The sequence below is a fragment of the Psittacula echo genome (genome assembly GCF_963264785.1).
Source record: "Psittacula echo genome assembly, chromosome: 2".
NCBI classification, from domain to species: Eukaryota; Metazoa; Chordata; class Aves; order Psittaciformes; family Psittacidae; genus Psittacula; species Psittacula echo.
This window is the reverse complement of record NC_137737.1, coordinates 14,586,182-14,608,823: the sequence shown is the minus strand read 5'-3', so window position 1 is coordinate 14,608,823 and position 22,642 is coordinate 14,586,182. Positions and strand designations below refer to the sequence as shown.

Sequence of the window (22,642 nt, the reverse complement as noted above, 5' to 3'; positions counted from 1 at the left end):
GGTGCTTGTACCTGCAGGTAATCGACATCAAAGTGGACTGACCCAGGGTAAGTAACCAGAGTTGCTAGTGGAATAGCCAGGCTCCTGAACTTAAAGCAGGTAGGATGTCTATGCTCTCCCAGGTGTGCCTGACTCCAGAGCTGACAACTTGGGATGCGAAGCAATCCAGAGTCCATAAGACACATGGCTGGATCCACATGTGCTCACTTTCTTACTGGCTGCTGCTCCTGCAGCATGTAGGAGCATGCGGAGGGCTGTAGTGAGGAAAGCTCAAAGGGACAATGCCAGCTTGGCTTTTCTGGTTTTTTTCCTCTCCTATCACTCAGCTGCACTGAAGCCCGACGCCTCTGGCAGCCAGTGGTGAAGCAGTGAGAAGCTGGTTTTGTTGCTGTGCTTTTACGAGAGAAGCCCGGCTGCATTAACTCTTAGGGAGACAAGCACCTAGACACCTAGGACAAAACCCAGTGATGGAGATCGGCTCCACAGAAGCCAGCAGCAGCTCCCTGGGAAGCACCGGCTGGCTGGATCTCACCCTTGTCACCTGCACTGAAACGGTGACTTTCACTGAAGTGGTGGCAGAAGAGGAGTGGGGATCCTTTTACTATTCTTTTAAGGTATCCTTTTAAAGTGTGCATTACTTTTCTCACACGCTTGCAGCTCTTCTGATTTTCAGCAGCACTGCGGGGGGGGAACTAGGGTTATTGAACTTTCTTGCCTAGATAGTGGTGTTTTTCCCACCTGCAAAGACAGCAGGCAGCATGTGTGAGGCATTTACTGAAAAACAAAACAGTTGTAGGAATTGGAGTTCAGAGTTTCAGGTCTCAGTCAATTGTATCCCCTTCCAAGAGGGGACGGTACTGTTTTTCTGTAGAGGTGTTATAATGATACATGCATCTTTAATCAAAAGCTTGTCTTAGTTTGACACATCCTTTATGTAATTTCTTATAACCATCATCTTGACATAAGGGATTTCTTTTCCATTTTCCAGCTGCAACAAACACTACACAGGTGAGAGGGGTTTGTGTTGGTTTGGGGGCTTTTTAATCACAAAGGACAAGCTCTAATTGGTTTGTTTGGTTTTAACTTGAGCAGGGGATACAGAGTCTTTGTAATGCTGCTGTTAAGAATGCACCAGATGAATCATTTAGTAGTGAATACTGTTGAATGACATGGGAAGTGTATTCATGCATCTCCTGAAACAAACATCACCCCCTGCAATATGGGAATGCAGGTAAAAGAGGTGCTGAAATTAATCTTTCCTTCAGATTTCTGTGCCTGTTTTCAATTCTATTAAGCAATGAATTAGGAAATTATTAATTAATTAAAATATTTGTGCTGTGTGCCATGTGTCACTTCACTGTTGTGGCACATTGTACAAGTTAAGTTCAAGTTACTAAAAAGTCTGACAAGGAGTACCCTGCCGTTCCTTACGGAGCTCAGGCCCAAAGACATCACTTCCCTTCCAACTGAAAAGACACAGACACTTAGTTCATTTGACAATATGTTAGGTAAAAGGGGATATGTTCAGAGGCAGTTTTGATTTCTGTGAGATTGTTTGTGCTCTGACACTATGCCAGTGGAAACAGTGGAATTACAACAGGTTTCCATACCTGTTGAGGAAAAACTTCAGCGGTAGCCCTACAATTAATTAATGAGGGTCTCTTTTAACATACCACTGATACATTTTTTCCTTGATAAGACGGTATTTTCTTATCTAGGACTTCAAGGATGAAAATTCCTTTTTTCCCTTCTTTTTTTCCTCTCCATGTTAGACTCCTCAAATGTCTTGATTGATAAAAATCAGAAGTGACAAGCAAAATATTTCTAACAACTTTCTCTTTATCTCCTTTGTTCTTTCCAAAGTTAGTGCTGTGAAACTGAACAATGTCATGAGAGCAGTATTTTATAATGGTAAAAGTGAAAATTAATTCTGATTAGAAAGTCCCCAGGCAGAAAAATGCTCCTTAATAAGGGAGATTGAGTAAATTACAATAATTAGGAAACCATGGATAATCATGCATGCTCATCCATTGCTAAAGGAAACTATTCTGTCAGCTGAGAGCTTCTCATTTGGCTTGGACTTCTCTGTCAGAAGTCTATCTATCTCTGGCACACATAGCATGAACTTTTGCGAACATAGCATGAACACTGATTTCACATCAATTACTAGCTGTTAATAGGCATGGCAATATTTTGGCTCTGGAGACAAGTGACAGCTGGTGCTGCTGCAGGAAAGGAGGGATAAAGCACCTGCTCTGATGTTGATGGTGCAGTGAAGACAGGGCTCCCCGCCAGCAATCTCAGTTCTCTGCAAAAGCTTCACGTGTAGAAGGTGCTGCTCATACCTGCTGACTCAGTTGGCTGTCCTCCACCAGCGCTGCCCACATTGTGGCTGTATCCTTGCAACTTCCAGTGAGCCAAGCAGCATCTCCTTCTTCTTCACAAGGATCTGGTTAAGCAGCTAAAGTAATAAAAGTTTCAACTTGGAACAGGCTGAATGGGTTAAAAACCAGAGCTCAGTGCTCAAAATGTAGCTACAAATGGGGGGGTTGGTCTTTTATTGGGATTTTCAGACACACTGTAGCCCACGGCTGACAGTAAAGGCAGGCTGGGTGAATGGCCACTGCAAAGGTTGACCCCAGTGCCTGTGTGTCAGGAAGCAGGCAGGACACACAAGCTATTTCTGCTTGTAACCTGTCTTACCAAAGCCGTCATAGGAAAACATGATTCAAGCTGCTAAGTGGCAACAGGGAGTGATGCTCACCCTGTATCTGGAGCAGTTCCTGTGTTTTGTCCAATGACAGCTACGTAGGGTATCTCTCACACTGCTTGAAATATGGGAGCATGCACTGTTTCTTCTTCACCTCCCATGCTTCAGAAAGACACATAAGGAAGAAATAAGACAGGACACATGTAGGGAAGAAGTTCTTCCCTGTGAGGGTGCTGAGGCGCTGGCACAGGGTGCCCAGAGAAGCTGTGGCTGCCCCATCCCTGGCAGTGTTCAAAGCCAGGTTGAACGGGGCTTGGAGCAACCTGGTCTAGTGGAAGGTGTCCCTGCCTGTGGCAGGGGGTTGGAACTGGAGGAGCTTTCCCACACTGTGAGTGCTTCTCTGCTGCCTTTCTCAGAAGCATTTGAGTTTCTGTCTATTCCTATTCATAGCTTAACAACTAAATCCACACTGCTTCAGATTAGAAAGCATTTTGTCCATTCAGTTTGATTTCTTCTCTTTATTAATTTTGGCTGGGAAATGGAGCATTTCATCCACTTGGAGGGTTGCACAATTCCCTTCTGGTAGTCATTACCAGAGCTCCTTGGCCAGCTGCTCACCAAGTCTTCGCCCATAAGTCTGCTTTGGGGACATGGCCAGGTGTGCTAGCTAGGCTGGCTCTTGGCATGCAGAGTTGCAGCCTTTGGGGCAGGACTGGGTGCACCCGCACGTCGCTGAGTATGGATGAGGAGGTGGTGCTTCCCATGGCAAAGGCGCTGGCTCATCCCCACCTTCATTATACACATCATATACATTCATGTCTTGCAGCTGTGTTATGGCAAATGGTCCCTGAAACCCAGACCATATTTATTCCCGGGTGCCTGTACATGAGGCATTCAGGCCTGTCTTAAACCACAAGAAGTCCTGTTGGCTGGGTCAGCACCAAATTCAGAACACATGTGCAAACAGGTATTAATTACAGCTCCAACCTCCCAGGCCAAAGGAGAGTTCATTGCATCCCTTTACAACCTCTTCCGTAAGAATTTAGTCTATGTGTAAAAGGGCTTTAAGAAGAGTGTCAACTTCCATCTGCCAAATACAGTAACCTGAAAAGAACAGAGATCATCTGAACACATGTGGCTTTCCTCTGCTTTAGGACCTTCTTAACTCTACAAACCTGACAAGGTGCAAACCAGAAACCTGTCTGGAGAGAAGTTAAAATCTCAGAATAGGTTTATGCTAGTTGTCCACAGGGCTGGGAGGCTTCATCAGGGCTGGAGTTGGCATCTCCACTTGCCAGGCCCTCAACAGACTCAAAGCTTCCCCAATGGTAGGAGCATGTGCTCCCCTCAGAGGGGATTGAGTAGAGGTCATATCTTTTTTAAGGGGTGTGCTGAGAAATGGGATGTCCTACTTTTATGCAGTAAAGGGTGGAGTGCTCAAAGGAGAAAAGTCAAAGCCACTGCTTCTTTCTTGGTGGGACTGTTCTCACCATCATCTCCTGCGTCCCAGGAGAGAGGGCTGACTTCCATCATCTAGTACATTTTCTCATTGTGTTTTCTGATGTGTGGAGCTGAGCCCCCACCTGTGCAGCAGGACACAAAGGTTTTGTAGTTTACACTCAAAATTGTTCAGGAACCCCATCTCTCTCCTGCCAGGTGGGAACCCCAGCCACTTTTCTACATGTTGACATCCCCCTTCCTCTGGCCGCTGAAACCCTGGTCCCTGTGCTATGCAGCAACACCACAGTAGTGATGCTGAAGTGCAAGAGCTCTTAGAAGGAACATTTCCTTAGAAGGAAAGTGCCCTGGGTTCAGCAGTAGCAGTCATTTTTTCTCCTTCTTAGTAGCTGGTGCAGCGCTGTGTTTTTGACTTTCAGCCTGGGAACAACACTGATAACACCGATGTTTTTAGTTACTGCTCAAATGTTTAGTCTGACCAAGGACTTTGTGAGTCTCATGCTCTGCCAGGGAGGAGGAGAAGCTGGGAGGAAGCAGGGACAGGACATCTGACCCAAACTAGCCAAAGAGATATCCCATACCACAGGATGTCATGTCCAGGATGTAACTGAGAGTTACCCGAAGGGCTAGTTCTCTGCTGGGTTGGCCTACATATCGGTCGGCAGATGGTATTGTATTCTCTTCACTTGTTATTTCCTTTATCATTATTATTATTATTGGTGGTAGCAGTAGTGATTTGTGTTATACCTTAGTTATTAAACTGTTCTTATCTCAACCCATGGGAGTTGCATTCTTTCGATTCTCCTTTCTGTCGCTTCAGGAGCGGGGGGAAGAAAGGGTGGGGGGAAAGTAGACTGCATGGTTCTGATTTACGGCCTGGGCTTAAACCACAACAGAAAGGAACGTTTGTTCCTCAGGAGGAGCAAACAAATTGAGTCCACCACAACTGGTTTTATACATATAATCTAAATTCCCGTGTTTCAGGAAGGACAGTTTGCCAGTACCACACTGCTAGCATTGCTTAGACCTGCATGTTTTAGCCCACATAGCTCAGATTCTAAACAGGACTGCATAGCTATGCCAGAGTAAACACAAATAAAAGAGCATGTGCTGCTTATCTGTGGAGCCTAATGCCTTGACAAAGGTCAGGGCTTACCATTTCAGCAAAGGGCTGAGGAGACCAGCTTATGGAGACAAGGTTTGCATAGACTTGTTTTGTAAGACTGCCAGGTATCAAGGATTTGGCTCCAGGTGTCCTCAGAGCTTGTTTAAGTCAGAATCTGATGTTGCTGCCATTTCATCCAAATGCAGGAGCCTCTTTGCCTCCTGGAAAGCATTTACCTATGCTATTGCTTATTCTGATTTTCAAGCAAACCTCACAAAGCATCCCATCATTGAATACGCAGTAGAAAAATAATAATGGGTGCTGTCAAATTTCTGGAGTAATGTCTGCAAATGCAATCATACCTTTTAGAAAAATAGGCATATCAAATAATTCATAAGTAACTTTGCAATCTTTCAGTTGGGGGGGAGAGGAGGAGAATTACATCTACACAGATAAGGTGTCAGGAACTCCTGAACACAGCCTCTGCAATGTAATGACTGTTGCTATTCCTAAAATGCTGTGCTGAGAATGTAATAGCTGATCTCCGTGTGACACTGCTGCTGCAGTGTTGGCTAGGCTGGCTTCATCTAGTAGTTTAAATGCGACACAGAAGTGATCTGGCTGTGTGACAGCCCAACAGCTCTGAGCCAACTGATTCGGGTGGTTTTATATTAACAACCCTCATACTTCTGACTCCATGGTCCACACAGCCTCAGGGTTTGTGTCTGTCTGCCTCTCCTACATAAATATGCCTAGCAAGGATGAATGTCTCAATTTTTTTGAGATATTTTAATTGTACACATTAGGTATACTTAACCGTTTTACCTCTTTCCATGATTAAACCAGCATTTGACAGTTTCAAAAGGGCTATCCATATAATTATGCATGGACCATTGAGTGACCTAATATTATCTCTTCAAGTTGAAAATGTTCAAGTTAAAAATAGATAGGTACACCATGAAAAATGTATCCACCACAACTACAAGTGCAACAGCATTATATACACAAGCTCATGCAAAACTGCTTCTCAAGTTCAGCAGAATAGAAAACGTCAGCTGGAGTCCCTTCTGGCTGTGCTTTTCTTCCAACCATAAGGACCCATGGGGAAGTGACTGTTGCCAGCACCTCTGACACGATGTGAAGGCCTAGTGTGGCAATGCATCCCAGAATGACCTGTAGCTATGTGCTGGGAGGATAACGCAGCCAGTGTGAGAAAGCACCTCAGTAAGGCAGCCTCTGTGCAGGAGGTATGAAAGCTATCAATCTGACATGACTGGTGCCATTGAAATGGGAAAACAATAGTCCCAGAGACAAACCTGGGGCTGAACTAGTATTTATGCACTTTGAATCAGGCTCAATTCCTATTAGGCAACTGCTCTGATATCAGGCAAAGGCTTCTGCACCTCAAAACCTGAGCAAAAGCACCTCTAATGGGATGGGCTATCGGATATAATCCCATTCCACAGCTGCATCTGGTGCCTCCAGCAGAGGAGATACATAATGTGAGAAATGAGTGAGCAAGGGAGCTGTATGGGGAGAACGGGAAGGAGGGATGCCATCATGGCCCCAAAATATCTCCCAATAGCTCTGAAAGATATAACTATGGTCTTGATCAAAGCTGCTCTCAGGGATGACCTCTGTCACAAGTATAAAGCCTCTTGCTAGACTTAGCCTGGATTCAGAAACTTTGATAGACAAAATAACAGGCCTCTTTCTTCTACAAGCAAAGGAAAATGTGCACATTCATCAGACAAGTTTTCTGGCTTATATTTCACCCACGAAGAGTCTTGCTTCATTGACTAAAGCTAGTTTTAATCTTATAGCAAATTAGCAAAACATGAATATGTGCTCAAGAAGTCAAGCACTTCCATGCTCCAAATGCAGCAGCCTTGTGGAATAGCAGTGCATGCAATGGTTGTAGTGAAGCCAAAGAAATCCTTTGGACTTTGATTTGTTCTATAACCTTAATTAAGTCACCAGCATCTTTAATTTTTCTATTCTAAAAGAGCTGCTGTATGAGACTAATCTATCTCATGGCATTCTCATATAATGTAGTTAGCAATGCCCATTGCAAAAGCAGCCCTTGCCCAAAGATTCTACGCAGGGGTTTGGGAGATGTTATTAGTTTGCTTTTTATCCAAAATGCCTCAGATGTCTGTGCAATGTTACTAAACAATGGGGTTTTTCGTAAATCACCTTGCTGAGGATTGTTACTAAAAGGATTTTTGCTTGATGGACAAACAAGACATGAAATGAAACACCTCTATGGCTAAGCAACCTTGAGATGCTGAATAAAAGAAAACTATAGAACATGCAGCTGAAGTGAAGTTCAAGGATCAGTCAGCTATCTGTCTAATCTAGTAACTATTTTTAAGACTTTCACAGATGGAGTTTTCTCTGACTCAATCTGTATATATATATGGTATAACTTAAGATGATCAACCAGAATTCTGTGCTGTGGTTTTGGTTCACTGATTTTTGGCCAGTCTGCAGTGGATCTGAAAAAGAGACTATTCTTTTTTTTACACCAATCTTTTTGTGTCTTCAAGTTCATATTTACCTGCAGTCTGCTTTTTGTTAGATTAAGCAGCTTAATTCAGTCAGTTAATTCAGTCTCCTGGATATATCCTCTAGACTGCTGTCAACTCATTGCTCTGTGTCTCTTGAAGCACTGAGCCCAGGAGTGGGTGTAGTAGAGCAGCTGAGTACAGTGGAAGGATTAGAGCAGAGGCACATGAGACAGTTGTTAATCTAACTCATGAGGGTGGTTGTCACTCCCATGGTAGGGTGACATTATTAAATCATGTTCCACTTGTGGGGCACTATGTGTGCTGCATGCAGGGGGCATGTTTGGAAGACTCGTCCAACTCTGTATGATTACACCCACTGCTCTGTAGAGTCCTGCACTTGTCCTTTGTTGAACAGTACCTTGGGGTTTTTTTCAGTGCATGCTTCCAGTTCATCAAGATAATTTTGAATTCTAATCGTAGCCTCTGTGAAGGCCTTTAACACAGTAGGTATCCCTTTAATAGCTACAGAAGTTTTCATTCTGCAAGCTAACACTGACTGAGAGAGGCTGCAATGATTTAAGTGGCCTCTTATTATAACTCCTTAAGCCCCAAGAATGAGCTCTTTTTTCTTTTCTCTCTGGATGGCAACGATCACAAATAGATTAATAAAAACTTTGGCTTTGTTCTTTTATCTATGGCCTTTAAAACTTACCTCTCCTATATTCAGCTTTTGCATCTTTTCAGTTACCTTTGTAATCTGATTTAATTGCATATTTCTATAGAGGCTTAACCTAAAATTGCTTAACTGTAGAGCACTGCTTTGTAACTTGGCAGGAGGGGATTTAAACTGGCCATATATGCTGTGCCCTTATGTCAGGGAAACACCGCTCTAACACAGTCTTTGTTTCTCCAAAGCTATTTTTTCTGCAGGGATCATGAGAAGTTTTGAGTGTCAGATCCTTATTCTGTTTGTACCCGTATCAGTATAATACAGGAATACAGAGTTTCTTTCAAGAATATACTCTCCTGATTTTACACCAGAGACAATGAGGGCAAGTTCTGCTCCTCAGTTGTCTTCATGTGTTAAAGATTTTTTCCAAAATGGAAAAGACAAACAGAACCCTGAGGAAAGGCCACTGATTTCAAGGACAAAAGTGATATGAAATCATATGTTTTTTAATTGCTTTCCAAAAAGACACTTCCTTTCAACTCCTGTACAAAGCGAACATCTCCATAATAATAGCTCCACGTGTCTCTGCCACATATTTGATAGGGAAATTGTTTCCAAGAAACTCAAGAGATTTGCAGACACCCAGAAAAGGCGGAGGTTTGGCTTTTTTTTGTCTGAAGGCTAAGTATCCAGCCCACACAAGTTGTCTTATCTAGGTCGCTTTATAGTCAGTTGAGACAGGCCATCCCAAGGTAGGTGAGACGAATGGTGACTCATCTCTGAGACACTGCTATTATCTAGACTACAGGATGACAACTTGGAGCAGTTTTCTTTCTTTAAAGATTTGCAGTTAGGTGACATGACCCAAACAGCAGATTATGCTGACAAAAGTTGTCGTGCTGGGAAAAGTGAAACGATCTAAACACAGACTTCATTGCATGCTTAAACTAATCTCTGGTCTTGCAGCCTCAAATTGCTCATACACCAGGTTTCACCTTATCTGCATGCCCACATAACCCACAGGGTAGTGTGGCTACCTACTTGGAACAAAGCTGAGGCTGGTTCCCACAAGTGGCTCTCCAGCACAGAAGGAAACACAGCTGCTGGCCAGGATGCTGCTAAGAGCTGAGAAGGCACTAGAGTCCATGACAGAGCAAGAAGTTCCTTGGTCTTCCTCCTTTCCCTCCATTTCACCTTCCCTTCCTGCACTCAGAGCTGAGCCATTGTCTCTTTGAGGGCCGCAGGAGCCCTGTTTTATGTTCACCTATGAGAAAGTCATGGGTTAGTAGCTGCCAAATGCTTTTAATGAGTGCTCTCCCCTCTTTCTGCTCCATCATCAGCCCAATCAGATAGGCATGGGTCTCACCAACAGCCTCATAAAGATGCCCTGGGGTCATTTCTGTAAGGCCAGCAGTGGAGATCCCTCTTTAACTGCAGCCCTTGCCCATCTTCTCCATTTTTCACTAGCTCCCACACTATGGGTTTGGTGTCAGAAACTGGAAGATCCCAAACAACTGCATTGACATAATCCAAAACTCATCCAAGTTTCTAGGATGTGAGTCCAGGCAACCGATACATCTGAAGTATTGGAAAGCCACAAGAAGGCAGAATAGAGTGTGAAGGCTTTGCTATATTTCATTAGTGCAGGGGTCTGCTCAGGAGTAGCTGGCTCTGGGAGAGGGGTCCCTTATGGAAATTGAGTTTTAACTTTAGTAACTATCAGTTCTGCTGAGACAGATAAGCATTTTTTCTCTCTTCAACTCTAGTAATAATGAGTATATTATTGCTGCTGGATACATTAGGATTTTTATTTCCTCCGGAGTTTTTTTGCTTTACGTCCTTCAAGCCTGTTACTGTGAAAAATCCACACTTCTCTACTTCTCTTCACTGAAGAGCAGTAGAATCACGTTCCATGATACAGCTTTACACGGGACAGGGTTTTATAAGTGAGAATTTTACAGAAATGAAGAACATTTTCTCCAGGCAGACCCTATGTTCATCAGGCTCAGAGCTGGCTGGTTGCTATGGAGAAAACATAAACTTCACACTAGCATGGAGGGGGAAACCTGCAGAGTGGCCACTGGAAAGTGATTATCCTGCATCTATCAAGGGTTTTGGTAGGCCAAAAGAAGGGAGAAGATTTGGCGTGTGTTCACAACACAAGCAAATGCAGATACATACACACTTGTTCTTGCAGCCTAAGGATCCTGATGCTTTGAGAGCACGAATAGCTTTTCTAAATCCTTTATTTTCATTGTAGGCAGTACCACTAGGGGACGTTTTGTCATCACGTATCACTCTCTACACAATTTTACTTTTCCTTACAGTGGGTCATGCTTTCTTGGTGCATATCTAGATCATGGAGTGAATGTCTGAGTTTCATAGGGCTCATGAATGACCCGGACTCACTGGAGCTGGGAAGGAAAGAAGTATTTATTTCCCTCATTTCTCCAAAGGAGCCCACCTATCAATACTCCTTACAGAGTGAGGAAGCTGGTTATTTCACAGCTTGCTGGAGCACCACGAGAAAACAGGGCTGCCTCTCACTTTAGTGTTATGTGCCGAGCACAGACACTGCTAGTGGGTTTGTGAATATAGAAGTAATATATAGCCACTGCAATCAAAGTGGAATGAATATCACCAGCAGTGAAGCATGTTAAGTATTTGCTGAAAGAACAAGGATATCTTTTAAACTAAATAACTGAAATCTATGGGCAAAACTCACATTTCACTCCTCTTTTCCATTCTCATCACATTTGTCCTAGGATAACTGACTGGCTTAACCCAAGTCACCTACTGATACACTTTTCTTTCCCTTCTCTTCAATGCAGACAGAGCAGCTGGTGACTCTTTGGATTCTCTTTATTGTCACTATTGCTGGGAATGCCATTGTGCTCTTCTCTACCTGGAGGAGGAAGAGGAAATCTCGTATGACCTTCTTTGTTACACAGTTGGCAATCACAGGTAGTGTATGGGAGGGATCACTATTAAAATGACAAATAAGAAAATGCAAGTTGAGTGGTGAAGAATTCAGTTGCCACCTAATGTCCAGTTGCACTTTGCCCTAAGACAGATGGATGGCTGCTTACCTCAGGGCTCAGTCTGCCTCCTATCTGAAAAGATGTTGCTGGATGTAGTAGGGTCTGCATCAGATGCAGCAGCTGCAACTCATTGATTTCACTGGATCTTATCTTGCAGTCTGAACATTCATCCACATTTCCCCAGATGTTGTCATGGAACTGTTTAAATTAAACTAGTTTAAGGTTAATCTCTTGTGTTTTTCTACTAAACCACTTTCTAAAGTACTTCATAAGGGTATTTATTGCTCCATCAATTATGCTCTTGCATTGGCAAGTGAAAATTACTTCATCATGTCTGGTTTAACCAAGTTAGGGAAATATAACAAAATGTAAAGGTGGAAAGGAATGTATTTAGCTTTTTTTCTGAAAAGAGAAAGGATGCTGGTCCAAGAACTTTGTAGTTTTTAAATGAAATGTAAAAATGTACAGAAACCTGGTTTGTAGAACGTCACTCTCAGCAACTAGGACAGGAAAAAAGAGCATAAGCAGCACATTGTTTCTCTGTGGCCTTGAATGGGCTAAATCTGTGGGCATTTAAGTTTCCCAAGGGAAAGTATGTGCTGTTTCTGTAATGGCGTCCTGCTACTAATCCCGGCTTACAAGAGAGCTGAGTTGTACTTTTTGTGTATGTAAGATATATTCATATGCATTCTGTTGACTTTTTTTTCCTCTTTTTGCTGAGCTATGGTAGGAATTACGGCACTTTTCCACTATTTAATAAGTGATTTCCCATACTTCTTTGATGTCTGTTGTGTATCTATCTGTTTAAACTGGAAAACAAAGGACAGTTGGCTTTCTGGGCTGTGAGCGCACACTGAAGCTGGCTCATGTTCATTTTTTCATCGACCAACATCCCCAAGTCCTTCTCTGCAGGGCTGCTCTGAATCTCTTCTCTGCCCAACCTGTAGCTGTGCCTGGGATTGCTCCGACCCAGGTGTAGGACCTTGCACTTGTCATGGTTAAACTTCATCAGGTTGGCATCAGCCCACCTCACAAGCGTGTCGAGGTCCCTCTGGATGGCATCCCTTCCCTCCAGCGTATCAACCGAACCACACAGCTTGGTGTCATCGGCAAACTTGCTGAGGGCGCACTCAATCCCACTGTCCATGTCACCAACAAAGATGTTGAACAAGACCAGTCCCAACACCGATCCCTGAGGGACACCACTCATTACTGGTCTCCAGCCGGACATCGAGCCTGGGCTGCATCAAAAGGAGCATGACCAGCAGGTCGAAGGAGGTGATCCTGCCCCTCTACTCTGCTCTTGTGAGACCTCACTTGGAGTATTGTGTGCAGTTCTGGTGTCCTCAACATAAAAAGGACATGGAACTGTTGGAACAAGTCCAGAGGAGGGCCACGAGGATGATCAGGGGACTGGAGCACCTCTCGTATGAAGACAGGCTGAGAAAGTTGGGGCTGTTCAGCCTGGAGAAGAGAAGGCTGCGTGGAGACCTCATAGCAGCCTTCCAGTATGTGAAGGGGGCCTACAAGGATGCTGGGGAGGGACTCTTCATCAGGGACTGTAGTGACAGGACAAGGGGTAACGGGTTCAAACTTAAACAGGGGAAGTTTAGATTGGATATAAGGAAGAAATTTTTTACTGAGAGGGTGGTGAGGCACTGGAATGGGTTGCCCAGGGAGGTTGTGAATGCTCCATCCCTGGCAGTGTTCAAGGCCAGGTTGGACAGAGCCTTGGGTGCCATGATTTAGTGTGAGGTGTCCCTACCCATGGCAGGGGGGTTGGAACTGGATGATCTTAAGGTCCTTTCCAACCCTAACTCTTCTATGATTCTATGACTCTATGAGTACATACCCAATTGTCAACATGCATACTTTGCAAGTAAATGAACTCCTGTTCATGGTCTCAACCATATCTGCTCAGGAGCTTGTCCTGTTTGAAACACTATTCTCAGCTGAAACAGTTAGAACAAGTTGTGCAAGTGATGGAAAGGGACTGTCTCATAACTACAGGCGATGTAAGAATTGTTGCAAAGTGAGGAGGTGAAGGTTTGCAGTGACACTTCTGAAGTGCTGGCAGCTGGTTTTCCTATTTGTCTGTGAGTCACTTGCAATTCACTTCTTATCTTGATTGTGACTATCATGTCACTCCTTTCGTGTACCAGCAATATTGTCCATCATGTAAAGTGTGTTGGTAGAGCCTCACAGCACAGTTTGGAAGCACCAATCAGATCAAGCATTACAGTGTTCACAGGAGTTTGAAAATAGCCAGTCCCTGCTCAAAGAGCTCCCAATCCCAGATTGGGATACAGAGGACGATAAAAGGTAGGCAACAAAGCAGTAGTACAGGCAAAGAGCAGAAGAACAACTGAAGCCACTGATGGACACCGTCCACTTTCTACCTATCATCATCAGCAAGCAGAATATTGCGGGCAACTATCATAAGAAAGGCTTTGGAAGAGAGAATGGTGGAAAATGACCCCGTGTGTCTGTCTGGCACAGAGGACACAAGTGCTGGGCTTGCTGCCAGAGCGAGGACACAAGTAATACATAAACCATCACGGTAATAGAAGATGGGTCCTAATAGGAAGAGCTCAACTAAACAGCAAAGGATCTTGTCCTAGTAAGAAAACAAGTGTATTTGCTGTAGCAGAGAAAGAGCCGGCATAAGGACATGGATGTTCAGGTCAAGGAAATAAAACAAGAGCAGACAGATGTGTCCATAACAGTACAGCTTAAGAGAAGACTGGTCCACATGAGGTGTGCTGGGATGAGGCTACTCCTATTGCTGTGCTGGGTAAGCCCTGGGTGGGAGTTTTGACATTTTGGACCCATAGGAAAGGCTGCTTTTTGGATAAGAATGGAGGTGGATAGAGAGCTATTCACTAAGGTTTCAAATACCGTCTACATGAAGGGAGGGAAAGGCATTGCAAGTGCAGTTTTGAGGGAGCTGGAATAATCAGTGGCAAAGACAACAAGGCAAATAATTCCCCATTAGAAGTGGACAGCAAATAATGTATGCAGCTGACATTACAATATTGAATGAGGTCCATGTTCCACTCACTGATTCTTCTGACCTTCCCATCCCTAAAATTATTCCTGACTTTTAAAATCAGAGCTTCAAAGTGCCTGAGATCAACAGTCTTCTCCATTTCATGTTATGGAAATATGCATAAAAAATTCACTTGACATTCACATCTGCGACGTTAAAAGAGGTAAAACCAGCTTGAACAGCAAAGCTTCTCTCAAATAATGTTGACTTCTTTTGCGATGCAGGAGTCAGAACTTCAATCCATCTTCCTGCACCAAGAGCTCCTGTCAGTATTTTGGCACAAAGAAATTACTTCATTCCTGAAATGGAGCCATTTCACTTTCTTATCTTCAAAAAATATTAATAAGAACAAAGCAAGCTGGCAACAGGCATCATCTTTTCACAACAAGTTATGAGGTAGATGTAGAATATTATGAAAACACTGGCTTGTCACATTGCTTTGACATGCCAAGCATGTTTAAATCCTACCAACTAAAGCCTAATCTCCTGGCAAACAGTTTCTGCTTAGTCAATATTACTACTTCTATCTATTTTGAGATTCTTAAAATATTTATTATTTCTGCCCCAGTAGCATAGGGAAGAATAATGGATATAGCTTTATCAATGCAGGCATTTCAAAGCCATTAAAAAAGTTTTTGTCTATTGATCTGCAGCTTAATATTTGAGTAGTGTCCCGAGTTCTCAGGTCTTCCCACTAATGTAGTACCAAAATGAAATGAAAATACAGCCTTCATGTTAGAATAAACAAGGTATTCAAATCAAATTGTGCATAATACATGAATAGGAAATGAGCACTGTTGTTCTCCTTGACTGGTTGCCAAGCCAGATGCAGTAGAGATGTAGCTAACTGATTGAGGCTCCTTTCAACACTGCCAGAATGGAGTGGTTCAACCCACTCGGCAAATGCAGAGATAAGAATCGCACTGATCTCTTACTACACCATAATTCAACTTGGTGCTCGAGGCTGCAGGGGTCTGTAGGAATGTGAGTAACCCCTTCAACTTCAGTATGCTTAAAGATGTTGCTGAAGCCTGAATTCAGAATATTTCATGTTAAATATATGCCTATACAATGCCTGTGTCAGTACCACATTTATGTCTAACTCTCAGCTCATGCATAAATCTCTGAAATTATCTGACTATTAAGCACTAGGAAATCAGCTAAGAGTTAACAGCTGAGTTGAACAATAATACTAATCACTCAGCATCAGCTAAGTTAACAAAGAGGAATATTTCCATATTTGCCTTGTGTTCAGTTTGCTTTTGGGCATTTTTCTTTATTGTAAAAATGTTTTTCTTAAAAACAAGCTTATCTGTGAAGACTGAAACTAAAATTCAGTTTCTTACAGATTTCGATCTCTGAGGCAATTTAGTTTCTCAGAAACTGGAAGCTCTGAAGATTACCTTGTGAGGAGGGTATTTCTAAACATCTTTTCCCAAATAGATTTCTTTTGAGTTTAGCCCAAGTTATGCTCATGGCATAGCTATCTCTCCTGGCAGGAAACCTCTCACATCTTCCCTACCTGATGTCATTTCACCTAACTTGAGAATCTTAGTGTCTTCAAGATCTTTGCCTTTTGGAGATCAAAGAGTGGGGTCTGACAGATGGGTGAGTTCTCAGGTGCAGTATTACACTGGAAAGCTTCAAGCAAAATACAGTTATTTTCAGAAAAGATGGTTTTCTCACATACTTATATCCATTTAGATCACTTTACTCAGATGATCTACCAAATAAATGCCATCTTAACTCTACTTTTCAAGAGTAAAAGCAGCAAACAAGAGCTATACTCAAATACTACTTGAGAAGCATTGGACAAGGAATGTAATTCATTGGTTAAACAGTCCATTCAAACTGTTATTTGACCAATTCATTGATGAATTTTGAATGGTCAAATGAATTTGAGCAATTCAAAAACCGATCAAGAAATATATTAAAAATCTCTGCTAAAAAGTATTTTACTTCTCATTATTCTTCATCCAACTTCAACTGCTGCTGACAGAGGAATGTATTTAAGTTCCTTTTAATGACCAAACATGCATAGTTTACTGATGTTTTTTTCCCCAACAATAAAATCTGGAAAGTTGGAGCTGGAAATATCATGACCATTAGCTCCGTGACTTTCTCCTATTTCAACACAGAAATCAGAACCTTAAGACCACTGTTAGATTTTGTCCATTGTGAGGTGTAGAAATACATGTAGGCACTTTACTGCATGCTGAATTTTAAACCATAGGCTGACAGACTTAGTTGGAAATGTATGTTCACTTAGGTATTGCTGTGGCTGTAATGAAGAGAGAACGAAAAAAGATGGTAGCTTACATATAAATAGAAAAAAACAAAAGATGACTTATAAAAGTATTTAGCTACAGTCTATACGGTGATATAAATACCAAACCTTAAGGGATGATTTGAGAATGACATTAAAGAGACAAGGAGGTATTTTTAAAAGTTCCTTTTTATATCACTACCATATTCTTCAGCTGCTACTGACAGCTGGATGATAGGAAGCTTTGGGCTTTAAGCAATTTTACACTTATTTTGCTTAGTGTTTAGTAAAAAGCCAATATGCTTGCCACAAGTGGGTTATGTGAGCAAACAGGTGGAATTGGGCCCTGCTAAACACAAAGGATGTTTATTTTCTGTGCTGTTTCTGCCCAGAGAGAGCATGATTGTAGGGCTAAAACCAACCGCTCTCAGCCATTGACTTCAGGGATGGCTTTAGTTCATATGACTGAAGGCAGTCTGCCAAGTAATCTACTAATTAAATGGTACTAAATAGGTGCATCAAACTCTACAACAGCTAAACACGGACAAACACGTTAGAAGTTTTCCTTCCTTTCTTCTTCTCCTCCTCCTCCTCCCCTTGTTTTTACCCTTACACCAAAACCATTATGGCACTGACCGCTTTAATGGGCTGTGCCTGTCCTTCAATGCTTTTTGTCCTTGCCTCTGTGACTTGAAGGAATGAAGATGACTTGTTACTCCCTGATATGTACAAAAGCTTAATATAGTAACACCATTACCAAAATTAACTGATAAGTGTATCTGTTACAGCTTTTCATCTGGAAAATGGAACTTGTAATATTCCTGCATACCAGAGAAATCATACATACGAATTCATCAGTTTTACAAGTACCTTAGACATTACAGAGATTATGAGCATTGGAAGTTAATCGCGTAGCGCCAATTAGCAGCTAACTCAGCAAGTCACCTTAATGGAGGTGGACTGCTGGCAGCCAAAGAGCCCATAGATTTCCCACTTATACTGGAAAACTCATGCCTTGCCAGCTGGGTCTTGGCTGGAACCTGCCATCTGATTTACATAATTGCCCACCCAAGACACAGAAACCTAATGCAGAATGCTGAACTAAAATAGAGTTTATTTCAACAATTCACAGAAATCCGTGGCTTTCTCCCCTTTCCATGCCTTTATTTTCTGCTCATGTGTGGGAGAAGTCTGAGGAGATGTGGGAAACATCAGTATCGTACCTGCAGAAAAGAAGACTTAGAGGAAGTTACAATTGTACTGCAGAGTTCATTGATAAAATTGAGAGACGGATATCTGCATTCATTATGTCATAGAACCACTTGAGAGTGTAATTAATGAAATAACGTATTGTAAGGGAAAAGTGTCTGCTAATGCATCATCCTCATTCTACACTACATGTTCCCATCACTACTGAAAAGCATAAGTTAGAATTAGGAAGGGTGTCACTGACACTGACATTTGCCTGAGTCCCCAGTGGCATTTAAAACCCCCAGTTCTGGAAGAAGCCTGATTCCTGAGCACCAGCTAGAATTCCAACAACTCTGCAAATCACCTGAGTACACAACTTGAGAACTAAGGAAATAAATAGATTATGTCCACCTTTCCTCTGCAAGCTAGAGAAACCTAAGCATTTAATGCAACTGTTCATTTTGCATTCACAGAACAAATGAGAATCAATTTACCAAGAGCAAAAATAGTCTCCAGGAGTAAACATGACAACATTAACATTACTTATTCAGTACATCCTATGAAACTCTGTCGAGTTGTCTGGACTGGGAGTGAATAACAAAATCCATTGCATGGCTATATTAGTTGCCTGAAGAAGAAACAATCATTTTCCATACATATCCTGCAAAAAAGACTAATTCAGTAGCTGGAAAACAATATGGGACTTATTTTAAGTTAGGTATGTATTAGTGTATCCGCCAAAAAAGGAGACATGGTGCAGGATAAGATATATGTGGTTGCTGCCTGCAATATTCTGTGGTATCACGTGGCAAACCAGATTGGATATCCATTGCCATGTCTGGCGATTCAATACCTCCTTAGCAAAACCTCAAATTCTTCTTTGAACTTCAGCTCAGATTTGAAGATGATTCATACTACCCTAGATCTTAATGAGTAACTTGGACACTGACGTTATACAATTCCAGTCTGATATTATGAATCATGATTTACTATACTCTCAGGTCAGGTTTCTTACGTGAAGAGCCAGGAGTATTTCTGTATGTCTCTATATAGTCATTCTTGTCTGCATAAATGGTTAGTCAACACAAGACTCAGTCTTTCCTGAGGAAAACAGAAAATATCCAATACATGCATCCCTCTTACAATGCATTTTCTCCAAAACCAAGCCTGAGGTAGATGTGGTAAAGAGTGGAATAACCTCAGGAGTTAGGCAAAGAAACCAAGAGTGAGCATTAGCATGAAAACTGAGTGACAGAAAAAAGCATTGTGTAAAGGGGACAGTCTCTTTGGGGTATCAGGACCTCTATTTCACAGTGTTTGGTCACACAGCCAAAGGAAGATGGTCATGGAAAACAAAGTACAGTTGATGGTTTAGAGGTGAAATCATGAACTTAAGGTCTCACACAGATAACTTGGCATCTTAAAAATACATTGCTCCAATCCAATCTAGTAGTGTAGGAACAGTGAATCTGGGACTGGCACAAACATTCAGTCGAGTTGCACAATTTCCCTGTGAGTTTTAATGTAAAAGAAACTGGTTTTGGTGCAAAATGAACTCTCCTTGAAAAGGTAAAGTTATGCTTCCACAACGCTGGAGTTCTAAGGAAAAAAGGTGGCCTTCAAGGGCTGGCAATAATCCTGTGGTTTAAGGCAGTTGGATTGACGTTGCCTTCTATGTATGCACAGAATTGGAGTCAAGGAAGTGTGCTAGGATGCAATGGAGCTCATCCTAATGCAGTAGCCAGTGTGTTTTAATCTAACATATGCTACCTCAAAAAGCAGGCTGGTTACTGCCCAATCAGAGAGCTCTTGTGGAGGTGGAATACACCAAAAGTAGAGTAGAGTTGTGGTCAATGTCTTGATGCCCGGCTGGAAACCGGTAACGAGTGGTGTCCCTCAGGGATCGGTGTTGGGACCGCTCTTGTTCAACATCTTTGTTGGTGACATGGACAGTGGGATTGAGTGTGCCCTCAGCAAGTTTGCCGATGACACCAAGCTGTGTGGTTCGGTTGATACGCCAGAGGGAAGGGATGCCATCCAGAGGGACCTCGACACGCTTGTGAGGTGGGCTGATGCCAACCTGATGAAGTTTAACCATGACAAGTGCAAGGTCCTACACCTGGGTCGGAGCAATCCCAGGCACGGCTACAGATTGGGCAGACAAGAGATTCAGAGCAGCCCTGCAGAGAAGGACTTGGGGGTGTTGGTCGATGAGAAAATGAACATGAGCCGGCTTCAGTGTGCGCTCGCACCCCAGAAAGCCAACCGTATCCTGGGCTGCATCAAAAGGAGCGTGACCAGCAGGTCAAAGGAGGTGATCCTGCCCCTCTACTCTGCTCTCGTGAGACCTCACTTGGAGTATTGTGTGCAGTTCTGGTGTCCTCAACATAAAAAGGACATGGAACTGTTGGAACAAGTCCAGAGGAGGGCCAAGAGGATGATCAGGGGACTGGAGCACCTCCCGTATGGAGACAGGCTGAGAAAGTTGGGGCTGTTCAGCCTGGAGAAGAGAAGCTGTGTGGAGACCTCATAGCAGCCTTCCAGTATGTGAAGGGGGCCTACAAGGATGCTGGGGAGGGACTCTTCATCAGGGACTGTAGTGACAGGACAAGGGGTAACGGGTTCAAACTTAAACAGGGGAAGTTTAGATTGGATATAAGGAAGAAATTTTTTACTGAGAGGGTGGTGAGGCACTGGAATGGGTTGCCCAGGGAGGTTGTGAATGCTCCATCCCTGGCAGTGTTCAAGGCCAGGTTGGACAGAGCCTTGGGTGCCATGATTTAGTGTGAGGTGTCCCTGCCCATGGCAGGGGGGTTGGAACTTGATGACCTTAAGGTCCTTTCCAACCCTAACTATTCTATGACTCTATGAATGAGCTACAAGTTTTCTGACAACTACTTCTGCTTTAGTTTCCAATTCCAAAAGAAATTCAAGGTGTTTTTAACCAGACTGGACCCAAGCTTGTGTACTTTATGTTTTGCCTAATGCTCACATATTTTTAGGTACCTTCTAAAGGGCTCACTGGGAAGTCCAGGTCTGGGCACCATATTCATGGTTGCTGTGACTATCCTTTGTAACTCACTGCAGTAGGGAACAGTAGCACTGGCACAAAACCAAAATAAGCTTAAATGTTGTATCTATCTATAACAGTAGAATGCAATGTCCCTCCCATTAGTGGAAATATAAAGATAATGAGCTCTCCAAATTTGCTACTGGAAGCAAGAATGGTCATCCACTTAAAAACCCTGTAATGACTGTTATGTATATAAGTCTACTTTAATCTTACAAATGCAGGAACAAGATGTCTGTGATTCATAGTTTGTAATTAACGCAATCACAACCCACTACACAGACATCCTTAAACCAGCGTTTCTGAGCCTGTTGTCTCTGAGCAGTGCTCTTCAGACCCCTTACAGATAGCAAAAATAGCTCTGCAGCACAGCTCTGAGTATAGACCTGAGGTCCACATGGGGAAGGAGAACTCCTGAGAAAAATCCCTTTTCTTTCCTTCATGAATAGCTTCTATGTACTGTACTTAATTGTTCTGGAAGGGGACACTGTGTTCATCATTCATAGATGCTCAGAGTGGGATTTTCAGAGTGCCTAGTGATATAAACTGTATCCCCTCTGCAATTGCAAAACAGCAGAAACACTCTCCCATCTCGCCAGTAGCTCCAGTACCAATTTCAGTGGAGGATATGGTAATGTGGTTTTTTTCACATTACACAGAACCACCTGGGACCCTGAAAATCTATCAGCAGAGATGTCCTCATTTCATCTGCATCTCAGTCTCTATAACACTCTCAAGACAGAGAAATCCTTTTTAATTTTCACTTTGTGAAGCCATAATATATTTTCAAGTAGAGGGATAGATTCCTGTACAAAGAAATTGAGTCTTTCCTGATATAACATTCAGGGACTTAACAGACCTTAGACCACAAATACTCCTGCTTTTAAAGCAGAGGAAAACTAGCTAAAGTACGCCTCTATATATTCAATATAGTGCAAAACAATTATTCCTTTGCAGTGTACATGTGTGTTTAAGATTACAAGCAAGTACCAGATTTCTGTTCCTAAGTTACCCAGGACTGCTTTTTATTGCCATCCCTAAGGCTTGGGCCCCTGGTCACTCACAATAGAAATAATAACATTATCAGAACATCTTGTGACTATCCTCTCTACCAAAATTCACCGTAAATCATAGTTTTTCGAACTAAGATGGAATCAGTCACTGTTTGCTTTTCCTGGGTAATAAGTCATTTCTGAAAGGATTAAACTATGATGAATGGACCTTAGATGCCCTATCTATATCTAAAGGCACCATCCTCTCATTTCATCAGACACACACAGCCTAAACGTGATTCCACTTATCCACCTACAGCTTTCCACATAGGAGATCCACATTTACTCTTCTATTATTTTAAAAGGAGCTGTCATTATTTCAGATCTTTGCATACAAATGCTTTCCCTGACTAGACATCTGTGTGACTAAAATGAAAGCATTTCCTTTCAGCCAGTTTTTGCTGGTAGCCCTTTTCCCACCTTTCACCTTCAAAGTAATTTCTCTTACCCTGCACAGGGACCTGCACGGTGCAGCTAAATTACTGCTCCATCACAGCTCTGCTAATACCAGTAGGGCTGC

At 42.6% G+C, this 22,642-nt stretch overlaps 1 protein-coding gene across 1 annotated transcript in view; it reads left to right on the top strand.

Annotated features, from left to right (window-relative positions):
• Positions 1-467: 467 nt before the first annotated feature.
• Positions 468-22,642, top strand: part of NPSR1 (neuropeptide S receptor 1) — a gene marked incomplete at both ends in the record, with an annotated part of 55,661 nt that continues 33,486 nt past the window's right edge. Inside the window, 2 exons of the mRNA XM_080610691.1 lie at positions 468-614; positions 11,285-11,417. Of these exons, the coding sequence (XP_080466817.1) occupies positions 468-614; positions 11,285-11,417 (280 nt within the window). The remainder of the gene's footprint in view (positions 615-11,284; positions 11,418-22,642) is intronic.